The following is a 25,438-nucleotide window of genomic DNA, read 5'->3' on the forward strand; positions in this document are numbered from 1 at the left end:
CCCTACACAACTTAGTGCTACAGGTGACTGTATACACAGTGATCTCGAGAGCCCAAGATTAGACGTTGCTTAACTATTGTGAGTTTCAACAAGTTTAACCTGTCGCTTTAGTTTGTGGGCTTTTCATTCCTTACCTCTTATCAAACTGTATGTTACAAATTTTCAGTTCAAATTGACCCTTTAATATCTCTGCATCTATTCATTGCAAATTATCGATTTGCTCCATTTCCTTTGATTCCTGTTTGTAGGGTGCCGCTGTCCCCCAGGCCTGTATTTACAGGAGAGAGTATGTGTGAATGTTAGCCAGTGCCATTGCTACCATAACCAGGAACTGAGGCTCCCCGGAGAGGCCTTCATGAAGGACAACTGCAGCCACTGGTGAGTTTTCGAGTGGGACGTGTGAGGTATGCAAAGGAAAAGGATCACTTGTTGCATTTTACATACAAATATGCCTTGTTCTGGGTCCTATTTACAGAGGGTTTGCTGTGATCTACTATTGTAGTACTCTTGTACTCATCATGCAATTCAGGACTACTACAAGAATAAGCCACACTTACTCCTACACTGATAATTGTAGCCACTGATTATTGCTTTATTGCATGCAAAATGTTTCAACCTATTTTTTTAGAGGCGGCAGACTAGGGTCAAGGGGACTGGGAGGACTCATGGGCAGCTGCACCATTAGCCTCGGTTCCAGTCTATAAAGCAAAGAGAACGCGATTTTTGCTTCAAACACGTCTAGAAGATTTTTAAAGTTAACAGTCGCCCTATAAAGAGCACCCAGGCCATTGGCTTGAGACTGGGTCTTGCTTGTATTATTTTCTAAATGAGGCTTATCGCTGAGGTTCCCACATACTATCTTCCCTAAAAAGGGGTAGGATTTCAAAGTTTCTAACTTTTATGTTGCCAGGCACCATGTGAAATTACTGTATTTAGGTTTCTTCTTCCCATCGGGGCACATGCTCTTACTTTTAGAAATATTTATCTTTAGATAGTGGAGCTCTGCAAACTGTTGTTAGGCCTGCAGGCAGCTATTTAACCCTTTTGGGAGGAGATTGAAAATTATTGTCATCCACATAAAGAAGGCAGACTATTGGTTTCCCCCCAATACTGGGGAAGAGTCCTCACTCTGAGCTAGATGGCCGGGCAAATCAGAAATATATAGAGAAAAAAGTAAAAGGTCTAACAAACACCCTTGTTTAATCAATTTGGAATAGGAATTTCTTGGGAAAGACCTCTATTGCTCCCTTAAAGCACCCTGCAAAGGTGGAAGAGTGGAGGGAGATGACAAAGTGTAATAGAATACCTGGCATGCCCAGTCTGGTGAGTTTTCTCCTCAGCAGCACTCGATCCATTTTATCAAACGCTGTGGCGAAATCTATGTAGGCTGCACAGGTTACCCCTCCTCTTACAGAGACATATTTTTCATTAATCACCTAAAGGGCCGATATGTTGTCAATAGTTCTGTGCCTCTTCCTTAACCCAGTTTGCTCCAAAGGAATGTTTTTGTTTTCCTCCACCCATTCACTGCTCTGGGTCAATAAACCTTTCGCAAATACTTTGTCCACTTCGGTGATCTGATGATAATTCCATGGATCTCCCTTTTTGAATAATGAGACAATAATACTCCCCTTCCAGAATGGGGGAACTTTCCTAGTTTTGTAAAAACTTCTGAAAACACAGAATAATATTTTACTCCAGTTGACAGCATCTGGTTTTAGTACCGATATGGGAATTTCGTCTGGACCCATTGCAGCTGAGCTATGCATTCTTTTAATGGCCACCTCAATCTCCTTCTCAGATGGGAAGTCATCTGGACATATATCCGCTTCTCCTACAGGTCACTCACCCGGTACCCCATTAGTGGCATAAAGACCCAAAATAAAGGCAATCCAGCTCACTTTGACAATGACCATAGGCAGAGTGCTAACTCTTGAGCCACATCCTTCAGCTACTAGCAACCAGAACCACCTAAACTGATCCTTTACTGCTACTTCTCGTATATTAATTCAGAATCTATTACCAGCTTCTCTCTATATACGGGCCTTCAAATGCCTCCTCCTCCTTTTCAATAGAGATACTCTAGTATTTCTTTCCGGGGAGTATACCCTATATTGTTTCAGAACGAGGGCATTGATTTCCCTATTTAGTAAGAGTAGTGGGCGAAGGATTGCCTTCAACGTGCCCTCAGTAAGTTCCTGACTAGAACCCACAAGCAACTGCTGCATAAATTCTGTAAGTTTTCCCAATTCATCTCCTGTCCAGCCTTGAAGATTGCCAAGAGTGGCTTCTAATTTACTTTTCAGCCCCACAATCATCCTATGGTCCCACGTGTCCTTCCTGTTTTTTTTAATCAAATTTGGATTTGGACCCATCAAATCCCCAGGGTCTTGAGGGAAACACTTTCAAATCAACAGAGAGAGACAGCAGGCTAAGGGGAGTATCTAATACTGTGAGGTCGCCCAACAAAAAGAACGCCATGCAGCCTTTCACCACATAGTCCAATATTGCTGCTCCCTCTGGGGATTTGTGTGTATACTGGGTTGCGGAGTTCGATAGAAATCTTAGTTTAGCTATGATACAATCATTGCTTTTCAATTTCTCCAAAAAGAGCTTCCCTTTCTTATCAACTCTTATTTTGGGGGGAAAGATACATGGGGGAATTTGTAGAGCTTTCTCCTTTTCGTCGTCCCAATATTGATGGAGGGCAGAACTGGAAATTTTACAATTTAGATCCCCTTCCAGAATTATGTGGGGGGCCAACTCCCTGTCACAGAATATATTAATAAAAGCCAATACCTTAAATATGAAACGTCAGGAGGTATATAAGCATTTATTAATAAAAGGGTGTACCTTCCAGCTTCCCTCCTACGCTGAACAGGGTTACAACTATAAACATATTACTGGGATCTCTGAAGCAGTCACACTTCCATTTAAGCCTGTTGGTCAACCAGCAGCCCTCCAACCCCCTTGGCATGACACCTCTTGGAGGGCGTAGCAGTGCAATATAGAGAATAGTAATTATCACACTATAGTCCCCCATCACACCATGTCTCCTGAAGCAAATCACATCTGCATTTAAACAATTCAGGAGGTCAATTTTCTCCCTACTGTTCTTTATGCCTGCTAAATTCCAGGAAATAACATTAAGCTCATTACTAGTGGTGTAACTGCACTGGGTGAGTCATAGAAGAACTAGTTAAACATCTGATAACCAGTTCCAGGAGTGGGCTCTGCCGTTTTGATCTCGGGAGGATTGATTTGGGATGATCCTATGTAACAACATTCTACCATAACGCCCTAAAGAGACTTTCAATCCCTGCTTGCCTGGAAGGAGACCATTACTGTGGAGTAGGGGCAAAGATGGAGCCCGCCCTCTATCTCCCTCCCCAATCTGATGGCAATCCCAACCAGCAACCTTACTTCCCTCCCCCTCAATACTGGGACAACATCAGTGCCTCTACATTGTAACCATTCAGAGTTATTAAATCGCATAAATTGTACATTTCGAATAAAAGGACACTTTTGGTTTAGTGTCATGACCCAAGTTCATGAGAGATACCAGGTTAATATTGCTGCTTAGAATTAACCTCAGAGGTTCTATCTCTGAGAAACATTTTACTAGTAAGGGTCTATTCAAAATCAAATCCACATCAAAGAAAGGTATAAAGTCTAGGATGAAAGTGTCCACGTTACACTGCCTCTGCTTCTTTCCATCCTGGTTCAGTCACTCTGACTGGCCCTTCCTCGAGCCTGGATCTATGAACGGTATAGCCATGGGGTTCAGGGGCAATGAAATGGTGTGTGGTGATGCCAAGCTGTTTTCCTCTACTATCCCCCATCTCCTATTTCAGCTGGTGGGCTTAGGGGACCAGGGGAAACACCCACTTCTAATAGGCCTGAATGATAGTTTTGCGATGGCCCTTTCAAAGTTTGAGAGACTTGTTGAGTGGTAACCTCCTCTATAAATCACACTTTTCTTCAGCCATTTTTTGAAATTCTACGATTCTATTTTTTTACTTCACTCCGTTTTTTCTTATTGTTCAATGATATTTGCTCTGGTGGCCAAGATTAACCAGCAGCTGTCTCCTCTTTGAAGCAGGCTTTAAAGATTGGAAATACTTCCTGTTCCACACTCCAGTTCTTTCCACCAGGGCCTTTCCCTGAAGGATTATACTCAAGGAGAAATCTGATGGAATCAACCAGACATTCAGCTGGGGAAATATTTCTGAGCAGCACTTTCACCTGAGCCTTCCTGGCCTGGGAGCTAAAGTCAATCCTAGTAAGGACAACTTTATTCCCCACTGCTCTGAATGGTATTGATACACCTTCAGTTGAGAGGGGAGGGTTTTGATTGTAATCAGCTCTGTTACCGTTGGTCAGTTCTTTCAATATTGCTGTCACCGTGCCGAAAATACAGTCTTATCATCCAGCAAATTTTTGCAACAAGATTAAGATTGAGGAGAGAAGTTTCTCTAAACTAAGCAGTGATGCAAATTGTAAATACCTTTATGTCTTGCTCCGTTGGATGGCTTGGTAGATTATCACTGATAGCCAAATAAGGGGTTACAGAGAGATGGGAATACAGTGAGGGATGATTTGAGGGGGTACTACTAAAGAGCTGCAATCCTGTAGACCAGTGGTTCCCAACCTGTGGTCCGGGAACCCATGGGGGTGCACGAGGCCTCTTCAGGGGGTCCATGACTGCTTACAAAATGTATTAATATTAACAGATTAGGTCCCAAGCTTTAAGTAATGAATAATTGGGGGTGCCCGGATTCCAATGATTCAGTGGGGGGTCCCCGGGTTCCAGTACTAATAAAGTGGGGGTCCACAGATGTCAAAATGTTGGGAACCAATTCTGTAGACAGTGGCAAGGGAGAGGACTCCCCATGATGCAGATTACTATTCCCCTGTTGTGACCCATATTTCCCACATAAGTCTGTATCCGGGTCAGGCAATGTAAAGTCCTTCTATTCTTTGTAATGGGCCTTCCCTTTGAGGAACCGGGGACCTGGCTACCCTGACCAAGGCTGGCCCCAGAGTAGTACATAGGTGATTTGGGGATTTAGCAGGAAGCAGGGAGGATGCTACTTGGGAGCCATGGGCTTCTTCTTGGCATTGGGACGTCTGGAGGTAAAAAGCAATCTGTCCAACTCGCAAGGATTAGCACTTGGATTGCCCCCCTCCGGTCTTTGCCCACTTAGGTCTCCAGCCCACATAGCCCCATTTAAACCATTACGGGTCCTCACATTTATTTGTAGGGCCTCTGGCGAAGGGTTCTCCTTTTCCCAAAAGGAAAAAATCTGATTCTTGCCCTTCAAAGACGAGACTAGAAGGTTTCAATTACTTAGGGGGTTAGCTCTCGTTTTTGAGCAACCACTCCCTCGCTGGGAGCAGACGACCCAATCTCAGCTTCTTTGCAGTCATCAAGCTCTTCTAATGATGCAAGCACAACCAGAGTCTTCAAATTGGAAGGGGGGACTCTTTGCCCCCTTCCAACAATAAAGCTTGGTCACTATACCCAACAGAGGGTTTGAGGATGTCCTATCCTAACCAACGGTGTTACTTGCATCTTCCACAGAACACTAGTGCACAACACCAACCTGCAAATCCTTCTGCGAGAAAGCTTTTACAGGCCTCCAGGCTGAGGAGCCGGCATGGGCCCAACCAAAGTATTAATCTGCCTGATTAGGAGTTTGGCTGTCAGACACCAGAACTCCATTATGGTGGTGGGGAGGCAGCTGCTAAGCCGGCAGCCTCCCCACCGCTGCACTGCAATATCAAGCTGCCCAGCCGCCCAGGGGACACAGTGCAGCAGCATTGGCTTCAGCTCTCATGTCTCTTTCAAGTGGTCTGCATCGCGTTGTTTAGACTTCCATCTCCAAAGCCCCACAAGTGAGGAGTATGTTCGTAGAGCATCATCTCTTGTAAAGCTGTGTTCATTGTTAGCTAGAAGCACAGGGTTTTGACCCGGAAGTGCTGAGCAATGCGGTGTCTGGTGTAGCAGTGTGCAGCAAACTGGGAGTTGCATGGGAGGTCAGCTCCTTGGGCCGCTACTGCGTCTAGTTGCAGCTGTCTTAATGCATCTGGTTGCGACTACGTTCCCGTTACACCCTCTGTGGCGTTCGGCAGCAAGCAGCAAGCCAGATGCTGGGAGCTCAATGGAAGGTAGTCCGCTCCCCCTTACGCTGTGTTCTGAGCAGCGGACCGAGTGCTGGGAGCTTCGCATTGCCTGCACATCCTCCTGACGTCTTTTTAAACCAGTGAGCTGAGGTCCCCCCTGTATCTCCTGCCTTGCCACCTCCCACACTGTGGTGAGGGGCAGTTTGCTGGAGGGGAAGGGGGCGTGAGTTGCAAGTTGTGCCTGCTGCCATCCTCTGTTGCCAGTGATGAAGCCTGCTGAGCTGCGGCACCTCTTGTGCCTTCTGCCTTGCTGCCTGGCTGCCTCCCCCACTGGCCCTGCTGTTGAGGGGCAGTTTGTTGGAGGGGAGGGTAGCATGAGAAGCTCCCGGATCATATGCGGCCTCAATTCTGGGTCCAGTCCTCAGCCCATAATCTCTTGGACATTGGCTGGATTCCACCTGGGTACCTGCGGAGAATCTCTTTGAAGGTCACCTATGTGGAGAAGAAAGGTGCCAACATTTGAAAGTAAGGAAAGGTGAATGGGGAAGGGATTCAGACTCTCCTACTGTGAGCATCCATCTATCCCGTCATTGACTCTGCAGTATGATGCCAGTTCTCAATCAGATCTGTTACTCAGGGAAAAAGCATTCTTTAGTCTGCTTTGAGCACGTTTAGTAAATAGGAGGAAATGAACTGTGGGATGTTCATAATTGTAGGTATGTTAAAGTACGTCCTAATTCATTTTTGCATTACATGTCTTAATTATACATAATACACAATTATCCATGTTCAGTATTCAGCTGCAGATGCACTTTTTTGAAGAAAAAATAAATACCTGGACTATATTATATATTCCACAAAAAATGAATGTCTTATGTTTAGATTTGTTTGGCTGGAGAAATTACTGTGCTTTGTACATAATTGAGACACGAAGATGCAAAACAAAGCAAAACCTTAAATTATGAATGGGAGATAAATGCCCAGATGACCCATAAATCATGCAAACATTATATTCTTATCAGGAAGGCGTGAAACAGTGCATGATTTTTCATTGGTTTTTAGAGTAATGTATTCCATTGCTGTGTTACTGTCTCCCTGCATGCCACCTCAATGACCAAGTGGATTATTTATATATATATATATATATATATATATATGTGTGTGTGTGTGTGTGTATATGTGTGTATGTTTATATATATATATATATATATATATATACATATATATATATATATATATATATATATATATATATATATATATATATATATATATAAATATATAATGCTTCTCAACATATACTATTTTGTCTGTATATTATGTTTATTATTCTTGTGTTATGGAGGGATTTTCCATATACATTTAACCCACTCTATCTTCTTCTGACCTCTGTAGGCGAATTACAGTACCAATGAACATTCCTTTCTCCCAATAAAAAATATTTTTTGTAGGGATTCTTTTCTGCAGAATCACTTGTGTGTAATTAGACGCTCACTTTTTGAGACAAAAAAGATACATGCTTTGCAAAGTTGGAAACCTTGAAAAGTTTTAAAAGGACTTCACAAAGTTAACATAGGAAAGTATGTTATGTGGCTGTTTATGACACAAATACTGCATCATAAATTTTGTGTTACCTTAATAATGTGTCAAAATACTGTCACTTCAAAAGTTTCATGGAACACAATACAGAAAGTAAGAGTAGTTTTGTGTTTATTATAATTTTTAATAAGATTGTATATACTATTTACTTTTATATAGTTACAAATATTGTTTTTCATTAATTTAATATGCATTATTACTTATATTAACTTTAGGTGTTAATGTCATTAGTATAATTGGTATAATTGTTTTAAAGTTTTTGTAGTAACTGTTGTACTTTTTTATGTGTAATTCATTTCTCTAATTTAATTTGTAATTTATAATGTTGTATTTGCAGGGAAATATAGCTGAAAGGTGTTTAAATGATACATTATTGTGTTTTTTTATTTTCAAATGATTTTTGTTAAATGTTTTTTGGTAATTTATCATGTAAATTAGTTAATCCATTGATTGTTATTTTAATAATGTAAGTATTTTTTCTGATTTAAATGGCTAATATGTTTTTCGTATATTTTAATTACTAATCTGTAATTTTGTAGTGGGTTGTAAGGATAGGGGATTTGAGTGGGAAGTTATTTAAATTACAAAATGTATTATTTTAATTTGTTAATTGTTGAATTTATTGATTTATTTTAATTACTTAAGTGTATTTTGTGATTTTTAATGAATTTTTTATTTTTGTTTGTTTAATTGCCTATATTTATTTTGGTAGTGGGTCATGGAGTTTGTAGCTGAATAGGGTGGGAAGTTATGCAAACTATACCTGTTTTTACTAATTATTTGTTGTCTTATTTAAGTATATATCTGGAAACTAATTAGTAAGTTAGTAAATTGATTATTTGTTATGTGCTTTATTTGGTAAATGTTAATTAATTCTTCATTCAGTGTATTTTAAAATAACCATTGTAAAATGCATTTCATATTTATTATTATTTTATTTTTGTTTTATTTAAATATTCATTTAATTGCAATAATGTTTAATTTATATTTTTTTCAACTGTTTAACAGGTTTGTTTTTTAGAGTAGTAAGGAGGGATGTGTGTCTAGTTTAAATGCATTTTTTTGGTAGTTTACATTTTTATATATTACATTTGTGTTAATTTGCATTTGAATTAATTCACATAGTATATTTTAATTATGAAAATGTTTTAATATAGAGGTATTGTTATATATTTAAATGTTTTGGTAAAAATGATTAGGTGATAGAACTGTGTATATAACCCTTTCTAAGTGTAACACTTGCTAAGTTTTTGCTTGCAGTTGGAATACTAAATGTAATCCCCCAAAGACCAACACTTTCTCTGATTTTGCCTGTACTGGAGTGGAAATAGTAGATCTAATCCTGTTTTTGCTTACGTTGAAGTGGGACTAGGAAATCTAAACCTTCGAAAGCCAACCCCTTTTCCAATTGTTGCTAAAAGTAGAGTTAAATTAGACAGTTTTCCTAATATTGTTTATTTTTTATTGTTTTAATTAATATATTTTTTTTAAATAATGTGCTGTTTATTTGGATTTTAAATCTGTATATACTATGGTATCTATTTAATTAAGTGTGATATATGTTTTTGTTAATACATGTTTTTATTTTTTCAATTATTGTTATTGTATTTTTTTTGTTTATTTTTTTATATTTCTTAAAAGATATATTTTATTTAAATATTTGATTCATAGTATTAATAAAAACTTTTTTTCTATAATAATTGTATTGTACAAATTAGGTTATATATATCTGTGTTTGTTATATATATGGTTGTTAATTTAAATTTTTACATTATTTATAATTTATTGAATTTAAACATTGTGTAATTATTGTTATATTTTTAGACTATTATTTACGTTTAGTTATATTATTATGTACTACTTTAATATTTTGAATAAATACCTTCTAATGCTATATATTTATATTAACAACTCAATATAATCCTTATTTTGCTGATTTTCTATTTCACAATATGTTTAACATAATATTTTGGTATTTTACAGACAAAGAGGCTATTTACGAGTTCGGCAGTCAGAAAAACCTGACCTCTAAATTCCTGAAGAGGAGACCGCCATGGGCTCCCCACTGGCTCCATTACAAGGTTTTCCAAGCGCTGACCGGCGGAAGCCAAGGATTTCACCAGTCAGCTCAGTGGAAAACATGCAGGGGCATTGGACTTGGCTACACATGGAGCTGAGTCCAATGCCGTCGCACAGGGGACCCCCCTAGCACCCTTGGAATGCTCACTGTCTGCTAAGCAGGCACAGTGCATTCCGATGGCGCTGGGGAGGGGGGCCCCTGCACTTCCCACAAGAATGTGGTGGACAGTGCAGGGGTCCCACTTTGGCCGCCAAAACTTGTTCTCTGCCAGCCTTATCATGGCGGTTTAACATGGTTGTAATCCACACAGAGGCGCTGACTTCAGCACTGCCGTGGCTTGTTACAACCACGATGGCCGTCATCCCATCGGAATCAAAGATCCTTGTGGAGACAGTGGTCTTTTGGAAGTCCAACTGCCAGGGTCATAATATGGCGGTTGAACCACCACAGCCGCAGCAATCTGACCACCACCGTGAGTCTGGCGGTCTTCGAATAGGGCCCAAAGTATGTAAACTTGATATTTTTTTAGACATTATTTTTCACACAATATTCTCATATTTCAATATTGCTGTCCTTGATAGTCTGTCATACAACTGATGCAGCATGTCTGTTCACCTACATTATAATTCTGTCCGGTGGTGCATGGAATAAGGCTTATTCATACACAAGGGCATTATTCTTACCTCTTTTTTTCAGCTTGTGTGTGGATGGAAAAGTTACCTGTGATGACACCTCTTGCCCTCTTAACTGTGGATGGTCGGCATGGTCACCGTGGACTTTTTGCGATCGGAGCTGTGGAGCAGGCATACAGGAGAGATTTCGGTATGGACAATAAAAGTACTGTCAATATAAAAAATCACGGCTAAATAAATCACTGTTTTTTTATATCACAAGTAATAATAGTCCAATATTCTCAGGAGCTGCATGCCATCTCGGAGTTCTGTATGGAACATTCTTTGGATCTTTTAGCATTGCCTTTGATGATGACTATTTTTGGTAGATTTCACTCATTCAGGAAAGACATGTCATCATAAGAGATGCCACAATGAGGTGTGTATCTCCCACAGAGATGTTTGTGGGTGTGTCTCTGTGTGTGTTGGAACACCGTCAACTGACTCACCTTTTTTTCTTCCACGGTTGGTGAAATACATAATTCTGAGTTTGGTAATATAATTTTCTTACATTTATAGTGTTCTCATGATTGAAGACAGTTTCCATCAGCTTATATAAAAGACAAATTATCATTATCCACACCTCGAGCATGGATTTTGAGATGAAGATTGCTGGCACTTGGCCAAGGTGTCAAAGTAGAATACCAGGGCTTTAATATTGAACTGCTGTAATATCCTAACAAAAATATTGCCAACCAAAATATTGCAAAAGTAGTTATATATTATTATATATATGTATATATATATATATATATATATGTATATATATAATTATAATTATATATATATATATATATATAGCCTAGTGGCCGTCTCAATTAAGTAGTTATAGCTAGGTATGTTTTTCCAAAACGGGAGAGTTTTTTAGTTTGCTAATAACTTTGACCCCATTTGAGGAATCTTCCCGAAACTTTCCAAATTAGTTCATCCACATCAGCTCCTTCCTGGAAAGTTTCAGGGTGATCCAATAAGCAGGGCATGAGAACAAAGGATAGTTGCAAAATGCAGAATCGCCATGAATTTTCTACAGTCTTAGGGCCCAATCAGGAGTTTGGCGGTCCAACCATTGGACCGCCAATATGGTGGTCTGGAGGCCGCCTCCGAACCGGTGACCTCCACACCGCTGTATTATGAACTCATCACCCAACAGGCCAGCTGAAACAGTCCGGTGGCATTGGCTTCTGCTCTCAGGGAGAGCTGAGGCCACTGCCACTGCACTGTTGATGCCAGCGGCACACTCAGAATGCGCACTGTCTGCCATGGCAGACAGTGCCAATTCCGAGAGTACAGACAGGGGAGCCTCTGCACTGCCCACAACATGGGCAGTGCAAGGGCCCTACCGTAGCCCCATCCCTGCCTTTCTGCTGGCCTTTTCGTGGTGGGGTCCCCACCATTGAAAGGCCAGTGGAAAGGCAAGTTGTGATCAGCACGGCGGTGCAGACATCAGCAACGATGTGCTTGACCACGACTTGCACTACTGCCAACACGTCGGGATTCATGATCCTGGCGGTGGCAGTGGTCTTATGGTGGTCCGACCACCACCATCCTACTCTGGTGGTCAGACTGCCAAGGATGCGGCGGTCGGACTGCCACCACAGGTATGGCGGTCCATGGTCCACTGTACTCGTAACAAGGCCCTTATACAGGTTCTAGCTAAAACTGCTGAATGAAATTATACCAAATTTCAAAAGAAGCTAGAATTTGGTTGCTTTTTCTGAATTGGTGTAAGTCAGTTCAGTAGTTTCCGAGTAAATAAGGTTAAAAATTAATTGAATATTGTGGCAATTGGTATTGCAATAGACCCTCTAGCCTCCTGTGAGAGTGTGAAATAAAAAATAGGGCCATGTGATTGGTTGAGAGGCCCGTTTTTCCCATGAGCCTTAATGCTCCCACGGGAGCAAGAGGATCCTGCAAGTCCAGCAACTGCTCTGATTGGCTGGCTGTTGGAAAGTTAGAAATGAAATAGCCGTAGTTGGAATGTTAGAAATGAAATAGCCGCCAATTCTGTTTACTGTGAAAAAGTGTTATGGAAGTGAAGTAAAAAAGCTATAAAAGGGGGCTGCAGAAAGGGATGCTTACCCTCCAAATTTAGAGAGGATGCATCTAAGGGATAATTACTGTGAATTAAATTATTTTTAGCAAATTTTTACAATCCTGATGGACTCTTTGAATATACTGTACTATGCACACTTAAGACTGTGGGAAGGGGTGTTACTGGAGATGGTGTTTATCCAAGTCTACTATTTATGCCCATTAGCTTGGTAAGACTTAACAGGAAATGCCCCAAAACACTACGTGGCCACATCAAAATGATCAAATTCAAAACTACCTGTTTTTGTGGGGGCACCTGCGTTTTTGGTCCTGGGCTCAGCAGCCATCTAGGCAAACTTATCAAACCCAGACATTTCTGAAAACTAGACACCCGAGGGAGTCCAGGGATGTGTGACTTGCGTGGATCCCCCAGTGTTATTTTACCAAGAATATTCAGCAAACCTCAAATTTAGCTAAAAAAATCACATTTTTTTCAAATTTCTGTATGGGATCACTGCAACAGCACAAATTTCCTACCATCCAACGTTCCCCTCAGTCTCCCGATAAAAATTATATCTCACTTGTGTAGGTGGGCCAAATGCCTGTGACAGGGAAGAGCTAAAAATGGGTCAAAATTGAGGGAGAACCAAAGCGGGTCCAAAAGGGCAGTTTGGAAAAAAACTGTGTTAGGCTGACAAGTGGGGCAGAATTTTTTATCTGTATCGATCCAACAATGCTGGGTGGTAGGAATATTGTGGATTCCTGCAAATTCCAGAATGTTCCATCACAAAAATGTGGTAAAAATATGTGATTTCTAGCAAAGTTGGGGGTTTTCAGGGCATTGTGGGTAAGAAAATGGTGTGGGGTGCATGTGAAGCACACCACCCTGGACTCACTCAGATGTTTAGGTTTCAGTTGTGTCTAGGTCTTGTAGATTTTTGTACGTGGCAGTGTCCTAAAGTCCAAAAATGTCACCATTCCAAGTGAGACAATTTTGAGAGTCAGACAAGCTGTCTTGGCCCAAATGTAAAACCAAAATGCAAAATAATCAATATCCCCTTGCTTGCTTGCCGTGGGATAAGATGTTTTAGTGTGTGGGGAGAGATGTGAAAGACTGTTACCCCTTTCAGTTGGGGTGGGGGTATAACCATGCCCATACTGGTTGGTAGCCACCACGCCACTATTTTTTTATTTTTTATTCCCTGACATCTAGTAGACTTTCTGCCCCCCCCCCCCCCCAGGAGTGAATCTGGAGTAATTGGCAGAACAACTTTGTCCCCATTTATTTGGAGTAGGGGTATGGCCATACTCCCACCCTATTTTTTGGAGAAAAAAAATCTTTCCTGGTCTCTGGTGGGCTTTCTGCCCCCATTGGGGCAGAAGGGCCTTCCAAAAATAGGCCGATCTGCCCTCGGGGGACAGAAATGGCCAACAGTGAGGTGCCCCCATGGGAAGCGGCCCCTGCCCAAAGGGCTGCCACCCCAAACAAAACACACACACCAATCCATGGTGCCTAAGTGGTTTCTGCTTCCCCTGGCGGCAGATCGGCCCAATAGAAATAGGCCAGTCTGCCCCCAAGAGAGGCAGAAATTTCCTAACATAAATGTGCCCCCCAGGGGAGCGACCCTTGCCTAAGGGGTCGTTCCCCATTTGTAAAAAAGAAAAAATCACTGGTGCATAGTGGTTTCACCCCCCCCCCACTTTGGGGGCAGATCGGTCTAATTAAAATAGGCCGATCTGCCCCCAAAAGGGGCAGAAGTGGCCTAAAATAGATGCTAAGGGGTCGCTCACCTTGCGCGAAACTACTGTAAAAAAATAAAAATAAATCCCTGGTGTCTAGTGGTTTCTAATGAAAATAAGCCAATCTGCCCCGGGGGGTAGAAAAGGCCTAATAGAAAATCACCCCCCAGGGGAGAGACCCTTGCTTAAGGGATCACTCCCCTTCATTGTTAACATTAAAAAAAAGACCTGACGTCTAGTGGCTTTTGCCCCCCCCCAACCTGGGGGCAGATTAAAATAGGCCGATCTGCCCCCCCAGCAGGGGCAGAAAAGGCCTAATAATATATTGCCCCTTGGGGAGAGGGCCTTGCCAAATGGGGCACTCCCCTTATTCATAAATAAGGAAACAAAACAAAAAAAAGACATCCCTGGTATCTAGTGGGCATTTTAGATGTTTCTGCCAGTCAGCCCAGTGGAAGCCTTATAATCGTCCAGGGGGCGGAGACCGCCATCTCCGTGGTGGTTTCCTCTCCACAGGGCTGAGACCTCGCACTGAGGCTTTATAACTGATGAATTTCTGTGGTTCTTTTAGTTCAAAACTTCAATGTTGTCCATAACATATTCAGCTAACTACAACATTATTTTAACCTTTGTTTTTTCAGTGAATTTCTAAAGTTATTTTTTTTAAACAAAAACAGATCTTTTTATCACAACTAACTATAGCATTAGTTTAACCTTAATTTCATTAACATTCATTATTTTATATATATATATATATATATATGTATATATATATATATTACCTAGTGCCGGGAGCCAATAGGTAGTTATAATTAGGGCCATGTTTTCATAGAAAAAGCGTGCTTTGACTTGCCTATATCTTTGGTGCTCTTTGATGAATGTTTATGAAATTTTAAAAAAAGTTGCGCTGGTAATTCTTGTTGTGGACTCAAAGTATGAGGTTGATCTGTGAAGCAGGGGCCAAGAAAAAGGGGGTGTAAAAAAAGTTGTGTTTCCTATGTTAATTTCCATAGGCCTTTAGACACGACTGCAGCCCAAACCACTGACAGAATTACACCAAATTTGGCAGAAAGCTGGCTTTCGGTACACAGATTACCCTTTTGCTTATTTGATGTAAATCCATTCAGTAGTTTTTGAGAAATGTAAAGAAATCCAAATTTGTATATCTCTGGCCGCGATGACTTCGCGAATAATGAGGAGCTTGTGCAGGAAAATACAGAGCTCTGATTGGCTGCCAACACTTTAACCGGGAAGTGTTTGGCAGCCATCTTGGGACTCGGCTTCAGCTGAGGGTGGAGTCATGTTGACCCCTTAGCTCTGGTGCAAGGGTACCAGAGGGACATCCCAGTGCTAAAAACTACTTTTTCTTTTTAAGGTGTTGCCATGATGTCACAACATCGTCAGAATTTGCCGAATTAAACAAAAAAAAAAGTGTGGGCTCCCGCGCTTGTGTTTTTACAAGCCCCTGGACGGGCCACATCCCGGGGCATTCATATTTTGGACAGCCCCGGGTACCGTCCCCTCCCCAGGGTGATTAAGAAAATGGATATGGGAGGGCTGCCTGGGCGCTGGGAGCCACCACCTTGCCAGGGCAATTTACAAAATGTGTGTGGGAGGGCTGCCTGGGCACCTCCACTGCCCAGGGACCACCACCTACCCCAGAATGATTTACAAAATGGACGTGGGAGGGCCGCTGGATCACCACCCCAGGCCCGGGATTGTCACCTCCCTGGGACTTTAATTAAATACAGTAAAATATTGAGGTGGGGTACATTTCTGACCCCCACAGCCCTGGGACTTTAATTAAATACAGTACAGGGTGCCGCGTGGTGGCCCCCTGCAGCCCTAGGGACCACTCCCAGGCTTTAATTAAATAAAGAGCATGGGTCATTTCAGACCCCTGCAGGCCTGAGGGACAATACACAATGGAATGGGACAGCACAGCCCTCCTCAAGGAGCGATAGATGGCCCTGTGGACTGTGATGCCCCAGGGCTGGCTCCTGCTATGTCCCTTGGTGCCCACCCCCGGGACATAACTGTTTTCTCTGACTTGGTGGGAGTTTTGACAGCTCCCGCCAAGTCAGAGTAAACACTTTACTTTCTGCAAGTGAAAGCTGTCAAACAGCTCTCACTTGCAGAAGGAGAAGTTTTCATCTGTTTCACTGCACGCCTAAATATGCTTGCAGGAAAACAGATTAAAACATTGCTCTCAAAAGCAGCTCCATGCTTGTGGGAGCAATGCCCACTACCATAGGATGCAGGGAGCTGGCTAGGACTGTGGGGGCCTTGAGACTCCTCCACAGTCCTGTCACCCTCCCTCTCTCTCTCTTCCATCCCATAATGGGATGGAAGAGAGAGAGAGATGGTCACTGCATTGGTCTCTACATGCAATGACTTCTAAAAGTTGAAGGTTCCAATCCTAGTATCTCATGGCAGTGTGTCTGCTTATTCCTAGTGATGAAACATTCACATGTCCTCCCTATCAAAATCTTTGGGTTGAATGTCATAGGTATGTCTGAAAAGAGCACCATAAGGAGTCAGCTGTAGCATGATGGTTAAGGTCTTAGACCCTTTCACTGAAAATTGAGGTTTCTAGTCCAAGTGTGTCTATGGTCATTTCCCTACTTTAATTCGTTTTCAATGTCAAATGTTTAAGGTTCATACTGAAAAGAGATTTCACTTGTTTTAATCAACAAATACACTTGTCTTTTCAATATGTCCTAAAATATCTCATTCTAAGCATATCATTCATCAAAGCCTAAATCGCTCTCAATCTCTCACTTTCTCTCTCTCTCCGGCGGTAAGAGGGGTTGGCCATACACACACATATATATATATATTTAAAAAAAAAAAAAAATATATATATATATATATATATATATGTTATTTTTTTTTAAATCAAAGATTACAGGAATGTTATACTTAGGCTCACATTTTAAACGTACAAAACCATAGAAAGTCACCTGCTATAGTTATAACTTTCACCATAAGGTAACTATAACTCTTTCCTCGCCATGCACTGCTAAATACCTCACAAATTATGTCACACATGATATCTTTGATAATATTACTGTAATAATGTAATATTTGCAGTAAAGATTTTGATGAAAAAACTGTTCATGGGGGCACAAGTTATAGTTACCTTAGAGTACGAGCTATAGTTATGGTTGTTTTGATATATATTAAATACTCAATATTCTGACAAATATTTTCTTTCTACATTGAAGCGACATATTTTACTTCTGAACGGTTGTCACTTAGTAAAATATGAGAGCTGTTTCAGTCCATGGAGTGGGGTCAGATTTTACTTCACATATTTGTCTGCAGTCATGTCAGTTTTGGCTTTGGTTACTCCTTCTCTGTGTCCAGCTAGTAATGACTCTAAGGGGCCTGCTGCTTAATGCACTTGTACAGAAAAATACCATTGCATCCTGAAGCATGTTAACTCTTTTACAGATCACCCTCCAACCCAGCAGCTGCGAATGGGGGCTTACCTTGCCAAGGTGATGAAAGAGAGGTACAACAGTGCCAGACAACCTGTATCAATGGTAGGAACATTCCTCACTACCAGTCTGTGACTATTTAAAGCAAGATTGCCATGGCCCATGTTAACAATGTGATACTACACTTAATGGGGGCTTGTGTTGGGTCTTTGTCACTGTATTGATGCTGTACTCATGATTGGAGACAAGCCTTTTGTTACTGTGATGGTGGAACACTCATTATTGATTTAAGTTAGGCCTTGTGTTATTCTTATGGTGGTTTCCTTGCAAAGGGTGAATCGAGACCTTGTGTCAGTGTGATGGTGGTACACTTGCTATTGGATCAAGATATGCCTTGTGTTACTCTGTCTTTTTATTTATATGTTTGTATTTTTGTATAGCAAATACAATACCCTAATAGACGTTAGAGCCCTTTACTTATGACATCTGAGAGAAAAATAAGCATTTGTACATCAAGGGATATAGCTTACATGAGCAGTAGACAGGTCATAACTTTGAACGGTGGAGATCATTTCTGACACCCAAGAGCTAGGTAGTGCCGTCGCATATATGCAATACATTTTGTAGTGTATATGTTCTATGCAGGCAGAAGTTTAGATAAGGTAGTATAGGTTTAGTGTATTTCCAGCTGAGTTTAAAGCAGGACTTTGAAAAAGTTAAAGGTGTTGTCTAGCCTTATGTTAGTACATGTTTTCAGCTCATGGTGGCCAAGCTAGTGAAGTAGCAAAATGTGGTAAAAGTTCTTATGCGTAAGCCCACCATCTGTCTGTTGAAGTGACCCTGGGTTACTCTGGTGGTGGTTTACTTGCTGTAGGTTGAAGCCAGGCTGTGTTTGTGATGGTGGTTTCTCACAATGATTTGATGACAAACCTTGTGATATTCTTATGGTGGTGCACTTGCTGTAGGTGAACCCAGGATTTTTGTAAGTCTGATAGCAGATCACTCACCATGAGGTGAAGCCATGCCTTGTTTTGCTCCAATGGTGGTGCATACATTGTGGGTTGAAGATAGGCCTAATGTTATTTTGATGATGGTATGCTAGCTCTGCCTTGAGGCTGGGCAGTCCTTTATTGTGCTGACTCTGTAGTAGAAGAGCCTCAGTGTCAAGCCTTGTATTAATTTAATTACTCTGTAACTGATGTGATTGACACCAGACTCAAGATTGGTGGCATGGTTATGGAGGTGCTTTCATCAGAAACTCTGACATAACGTAACAAATATTTAGTCCTAGGATGTAATAGGAATGGCATGGCCAGAATGCGTGAAGAAACTACTAATGTATTTTAGAAATAAATTATGAGGGACAATTGCAACCTGCCTGCTGAGCTATTCAAGAGTCTCTGAGATGGCTACTGTATCACGAGATTCTTTAGGATTAAAAAATTCTCTTGCCTTGCTTTTACACTCTTCACCAAGAATGTACTTGTCTTTCATCTTGAATGACAGGTCAGAATGGGGAAGAGAATGAGATTTGACGTCGCTTTAAGCAATAACAAATGGAAGTAGGCTTTCTAATGAGTCTGAAGAAAAGAAGGAGAGTCCTATTTGAATTGGCTAAAATATGTTTTCACTCAAGTTAGAGTTAAGCATTCTCTGAGTTCCTTCTTTGCCACTCTACAAAGTCCAAGCTCAAAATGAAGGAAACAAAGGGGAAGAGTATTGAGTTTATTAGTCTTGAAAAAGCAGTATTTTGTTGACGACCTGTGCAACTTGGAGGTCAGGAGGAATGTGTTCATCTGACAGGATCATCCTTATCCAATCTGAGAGGACACGTGTCCATTCTAAAAGCAGCAATCAGATAGGTTAACAGTCAATTTAAAATCATTGAACCTTATTCAGAGTATGGTGGAGGTAGAGCCCCTTAATAAATCGTAAGGGCTTGCACCCCACCAAACTGGAAACCCCCACCTAGTTTAGAGATGTGGGACTCGTAAAGTGTTTCACGAGCTATGACAATTGAACACATACTGAGGTAATTGCGAGATATTTTTACTCATTGCCTACCCTTTTCCTGTGTTAGAAAGTATTGAACTGTAACTTGTATCATCAAATGAGCTAGCACTTGATGAAACACTTAGGGCCAAATTTTAGAAAAAATTTGGCAGTGTCACGCACGTCATTTTCAAAACGCAGGGATGCACTGCAATTACTAGAATACAGCGCACCCCTGTTTCCCCCTGCGCTGGCACTAAATATGCTGCTGTGCGCCAACACAGCAACCCTTGCACCATAGTGCAAGGATAACTGCGTTGAGGGGGAGAATATTTTTGTGCAGGAAGGAACACCTTCCTCCAAAAAAGCAATCTTAAATGTCGATTTGCTCTTTTCATGTGTGCTGCAGAATTCAGCACACATGGAAAGAGTAAGAAACAAGGAGAAATTAAAGCATTTCTCCTCGTTGTGCCATGCTAATGCCACCCCTGGGGTGACATTAGATTTTGGTGCTGTCTCAGGTTTAAGAAAACTCGTAAATCTGGGGCAGTGTAAAAATGCAATGGGTGTTGCTGTGGCACGCCCACAGCAATACCCATTGAACACCCCTTTCCCGCAAAGTACTGCATGTGAAGGGGCCGTATTTAGAAGGTGGCATTAAGCCACCTTGTAAATACAGTGCAGGGCATAGCGCCACCGGAACGTCACTAAAAGTGACACTCCGGTGGTTCTAGGGACTCTCAAATATGCCCCTAAGGGTCTCTCTAGCTTTAGAGAAAACATGAAGCAAACCAGAGATCTACCGGTTTCCAGTGTGTGTGTGTGTGTGTAATATAATTGCAGTGCAGATCCATGAGGTTATATCAGTAGCAGAAGAAATTTGGGAAAGAAGTTAAGAATCTTGAAGGAACCTTTTGGTAAAAATGCCAGTTTGGATCTAGTCCTCTTCAAAGCTCTTCTTCTAGCAGTAACTTTCCTCCCCTTTCATTCCGAATGGAGGGTTTCAATTCATCTTACATGTGGAAGCTGGGAGCTTTCTATCTAATTGACATGTGTGTATAACTTTAACAGTATAGAAATAAGGAGCTATTTCATGTGTCATAGAACGTAACCAGAAGTTCACTAGAGCTTTGGGCTTTTCCCTTTCTCTTCCTTTTACCAGCTGCAGGAATGCTATTCAGTGATATCAATGTACTGGTAATCCTTTTTGATCAGGGGGTCATTTGGTGGATCTGGACCTCTTGTAGGAAGTCATCAACCTGGTCAGGAAGATGGGATGTGGGTGGTGAATAAAGAATCCTTTAGGCATTATATATCAACTTACTCATGCCCACTTGTATATAGACAGTGGTGCAGTTCTTGCCCATGGATCTATTTGCAAAGGGGCCAGGCCAAAGAGTGCATGCCTGTCACCATTGAGGTGGTGTCTAATTAAGTTTAACCTCTAGCATAGATTATACAACCTGTCCAGCAACAAGATACACTTGGTTCTGCCTTCGGCACTGCAGAATCTAGAGTGCTGTGAGTAATGTTATTATGACTGCAGACTCATGTTCACCTCCAGTTTCTTTAGGCCATCCTGGATCACCCACCAATACCCTAAACCAGTTGTTCCCAACCTTTTGACTTCAGTGGACCCCCTACTTTACGATTACGGATCCAGGAACCCCCACTGAATCATTATTGATATCCGTGGTCCACTCACTGAGTCATAACTGGAAACTGGGGACCTGGGCCTATACATTGTCGATCATCTGATCCGCAAAACAATGCACAAGAAATACAGAAGCAAACATTCCATCAAAAATATACACAAATGATAAAACATTTTATTTAACTTGCAAACAAAAAAAATAAAAAAATAAATTTAATAGGAAGGCTGGAGTTTTTTCTAAATTCAATTGAAGCCACACATCATCCATAGTATATTCTGTTTGATGCACCTGAACTGCTCCCACAAATCAATTTGTGGATACTAATTAAACTTTTAGCCTCCTATTTAAATTCCTTGACATTCACCGTATGTTTTAAAACTTTCAATTGCACATTTAGCCACTTTATTTATATTCACTTTATTAATCTGTTATTATTAGTTAATTTTCTAAGCAGTCATGGGCCACCTGAGGAGGCTTTGCGGACCTCCAGGGTTTCCCGAACCACAGGATGGGAACCACTGCCCTAAACAAAGTCACTGCAAGTACCCCATAGCACTCCCTTAAATGCCTCCCCACTTCACCACCTGATTCCTCCACACCCTATATTCTTTTTTAAGTAGTGTTAGCTCTTGGAAATGCCATCAGAATGTGCATGTTAACATTGTGTCCCAAAGTACTGCAGTAATAGAGAGTTGTGATCATGGAGGGTTTTCCTAGGAATTATGCATGTCAGTAAGAATACATTCATCATTTTGTTCAGCTTCTGTAGTGCACATCAACAGAACAATTACTTCTGTCCACTCAGTGTAGGATATTTCGTGTGGGACCCAATGCCCAAGTTTGGCCTGCCTGTAGGGTGGTGGGAGTCTTGGTAATGCTAGTGGAAGCAAGGGGTGATCTATAGAAAAGTGGGTCTGTCCACTGTAGATTTCTGCCCCACAACATGATCTATTGCCTGAGATCAACACACACCTTCTGCAGCTTATTGAGAAACCCAGGAACACATTTGTATAAATATTGATCATTCGTACTTAGAGCCTAATCAAGCTACAAGACAGTAATACGTGTCTGCACTCATTGCAATATGTACTGAATCATGCACTAATGGATCACCAAGTTTGCCCAAATCAGCAAATCTTTGGCTTATGAAGGCTTGGGTGGCCCACTTCAGGGCCATTGTGTAACCCTTCCCCCCAGATATATGATTTTCCTTTGGGAAGGCCTAGTAAATTTTACAGTGTTTCAAGTCCCTTTCATGGGTGGGCATAGCTGGCGTAATTACTCATAATAACTGCAGAACTACTCATAACTATCCTTAATTACTTGAGAAGTGCAATCCAGCGCTATTTTTGTTGTACAAAACGTGCCTTCACCTTCAAAATGGGCAAGACGATGCACTAAGAAAACAGTACTAAATACAACAGGGCACGGACAGCCATAGCTAGCAGTCACTCGTACTCCATTAGTTCCTTGTTCCTGTGGTAGGTCTTTTGTCCCTCATTACTCTTAATTACTCAAGCTGGCATAATAGTATAATTTCAGTAATTTTGAATCAAAAGATTAGTGCATAATTACTGAAATTACTCTGATTACTCCAGCCTAATTAAAATGTCTCTCAGGCCAACTCCCTGTATCACACAGGCAGAACAGTAATGGCCCCACACTCCACATCATAAATCATATGTTTTACCAAGTGCTGTTGGTGGATGGTTGAGGTTGTAAAGTTGGGCAGCATTACATGTGCCTTGTTCCAAGATCACCAGTACAAGGCTTTTCAAATCTGGTCCCTACTGTATAAAAGGAGGGATTGAAAAGACCTGGGGCCTGATTTAGAGTTTGGCGGATGGGTTGCACAGTCACAAACGTGACGGATATCCCGTTAGCCGTATTACAATCTCTATAGGCTAATACGGGATCGTAATATGGTGGACGGGCTATCTGTCACATTTGTGACGGAGTAACCCCCTCCGCCAAACTCTAAATCAAGCCTATAAAAATCCTAAAGAGGGTCACAACAGAAGGTAAAATCCGATTAACATAATTCTCACCAATCCTGTGACCGTGTCTGTGAAAGAGGGTTTGGTTTATCCATGTCTTGAGTGTGAACAACATCAAGTGTCATGAGTCTTGGACAAAGCTGTAACATCCCAACTAATAAGAAGTTCAGTCTTTCTTGCCCCACTAAAAGAAACAGAACTGCAAAGTAGTACCCCCCACATCTCCCCAGATTGTAGTAAGATTCACCAACAGACTCTCAAATTATGGGCACAACTGTTTGGGAGAACCGGGCTACCGATGTGAATAAATTGTAAGAGAAGCTGTCACCCCATCCACTGCACAACTATGAAGGCCTCATTCTTTGGAGAAACTCCATGTGGAGTGCTGCAGCAACAGTAGCTGCATTGTCTGGGTCTCAAAGTTCTTGATGTGTTTCCAGATTGTAAGAGTCACTGCTGATCAAGGAGAGGTCCCTCTGTCTCATGGTGTCAACTATGGCAGCACATTCTGAATTTTCCTTGCCACTTTGAAACTATCCATGGTCTCCTGTTCTCCCTTATACATCTGGAAAGTGCCAGATTTCTATAAGGGCCCTCAATGCCCCCTATTCGCAGACTCCTTCAAACAACCCGCTTTGGTGTAGTACCTCTTAAGAAATGTCAGGTAACATCATGACTGTGGTGTTGTCATAATGCATGGTTCTATGTTACCTGATCCCTGGCCATTTGGAGAATATGATGGCAGTTCCACTAGGTCAGAAGGCAGGTTCTGATTGGAGGTGAGTGAAGGTTACTAGGCATCGGAGATGGTGCCAAGGTTCTGTGTACTCTTGCCACAATTATCAGTTTGGATAGTTAATTCAGGGCAAGCATTGGTGAGTCACTCTTCAAGGAAGAGTTTGTCACTATGACCTTCCATGCATTCCTGCAGACCCACTGCCTTGATGCTGTGAGTAAAGTAACCCTCCCCTGCCAAGAATTAAAGAAACTTTGGCACCCTAGGACCTTCTTGGTGTGTGCATTGAGTGTGACGACCACTGATCATAGATCATTGATTGAGGCATCAGCATAGGTTACTTTTTGTGAATAGTAAGATGATATCTTTAGCAACTACGTCAATCGTGGCCTGTCCTACTGCACTCTACATTGCTGGTAGAAAATGTTTGTTTGACACTGCACCCATTTCTGATATCAATTAAGAGGTCTTAGTGGATTGGTACATTGTGAATTTGGAGTAAGGGAGCAGTTTAATCCTACACATCACAGAGGACCACCTCTAAACGTATCCCGACATCATTCAACAGTCCACCCAGTGTCAGGAGGTGATGACAAGAATCTTTTACACTACCCGGCCGAGCTTATTCTGCTTATTCTGTTCTGAGAACCAAAGCTAGGTGTAATTTATTTCCAACTTACCTATCTAGTATATATATTTGGTCTTCTCATAACTAGTACAGTTTTGTTTTAATATGATTGAATGTGATTTTGGCTGGTTTAGTGTATGTTTGCTCAGCAGTCCACAACAATGTTGTGAGATATTACAAGTTTAAGAATGATGCCTTTCTTTGGAGTTTGAAAAAGGTAGTATAGATCTTTGTCCAGTTGCTGTCTATCCATATAGAGCCCTTTGGAGACACAGCTCTTTAGGCTCCATGTGTCTTATAGTTCTATTTTCTCTTTTATGCATAATGGTTCTGGCTGGTAGTATGCCCTTACATGGGGCCCTGTATTCAGATACAGACCCCCTGTAAGTCTGATAGTAGTGAGAGAGCATATAAAGACTTTGAAGTATGAATAAGCATGCCTAAGTATATGTATCATGTTCCTTGATTCACAGAGACCACTAACTTTTGGAGTGAGTGGACCACCTGGTCACCATGCTCTAAGACCTGCTTCTATGATGTGGAGCAGATCGGGCTACGTAGGAGATTTCGACACTGCAACACCACACTGCCACCATCAGCATCTTCTTGTGAGGGAGAGTCCATGCAAGAAGAGCCATGTGACAGTTCTCTTTGTCCAGGTGAGAAGAACACACATATGACCATAATTCAGAGATTAGTAGCCGTAGCCTCTCCCAAATTTAGAAAAATGAGCTGAACTG

The 25,438-nt window shown here is 41.5% G+C and overlaps 1 protein-coding gene across 1 annotated transcript in view; it reads left to right on the top strand.

Moving 5' to 3' along the window:
- The window catches only part of LOC138261625 (SCO-spondin-like), a 1,514,343-nt gene that overhangs the window by 600,984 nt on the left and 887,921 nt on the right, over positions 1-25,438 (top strand). The window contains exons 59-62 of the mRNA XM_069210750.1: positions 249-378; positions 10,502-10,627; positions 17,704-17,795; positions 25,172-25,357. Coding sequence (XP_069066851.1) covers positions 249-378; positions 10,502-10,627; positions 17,704-17,795; positions 25,172-25,357 — 534 coding nt within the window. The remainder of the gene's footprint in view (positions 1-248; positions 379-10,501; positions 10,628-17,703; positions 17,796-25,171; positions 25,358-25,438) is intronic.

The sequence above is a fragment of the Pleurodeles waltl genome, chromosome 10 (genome assembly GCF_031143425.1).
Source record: "Pleurodeles waltl isolate 20211129_DDA chromosome 10, aPleWal1.hap1.20221129, whole genome shotgun sequence".
In the NCBI taxonomy this organism is placed as follows: Eukaryota; Metazoa; Chordata; class Amphibia; order Caudata; family Salamandridae; genus Pleurodeles; species Pleurodeles waltl.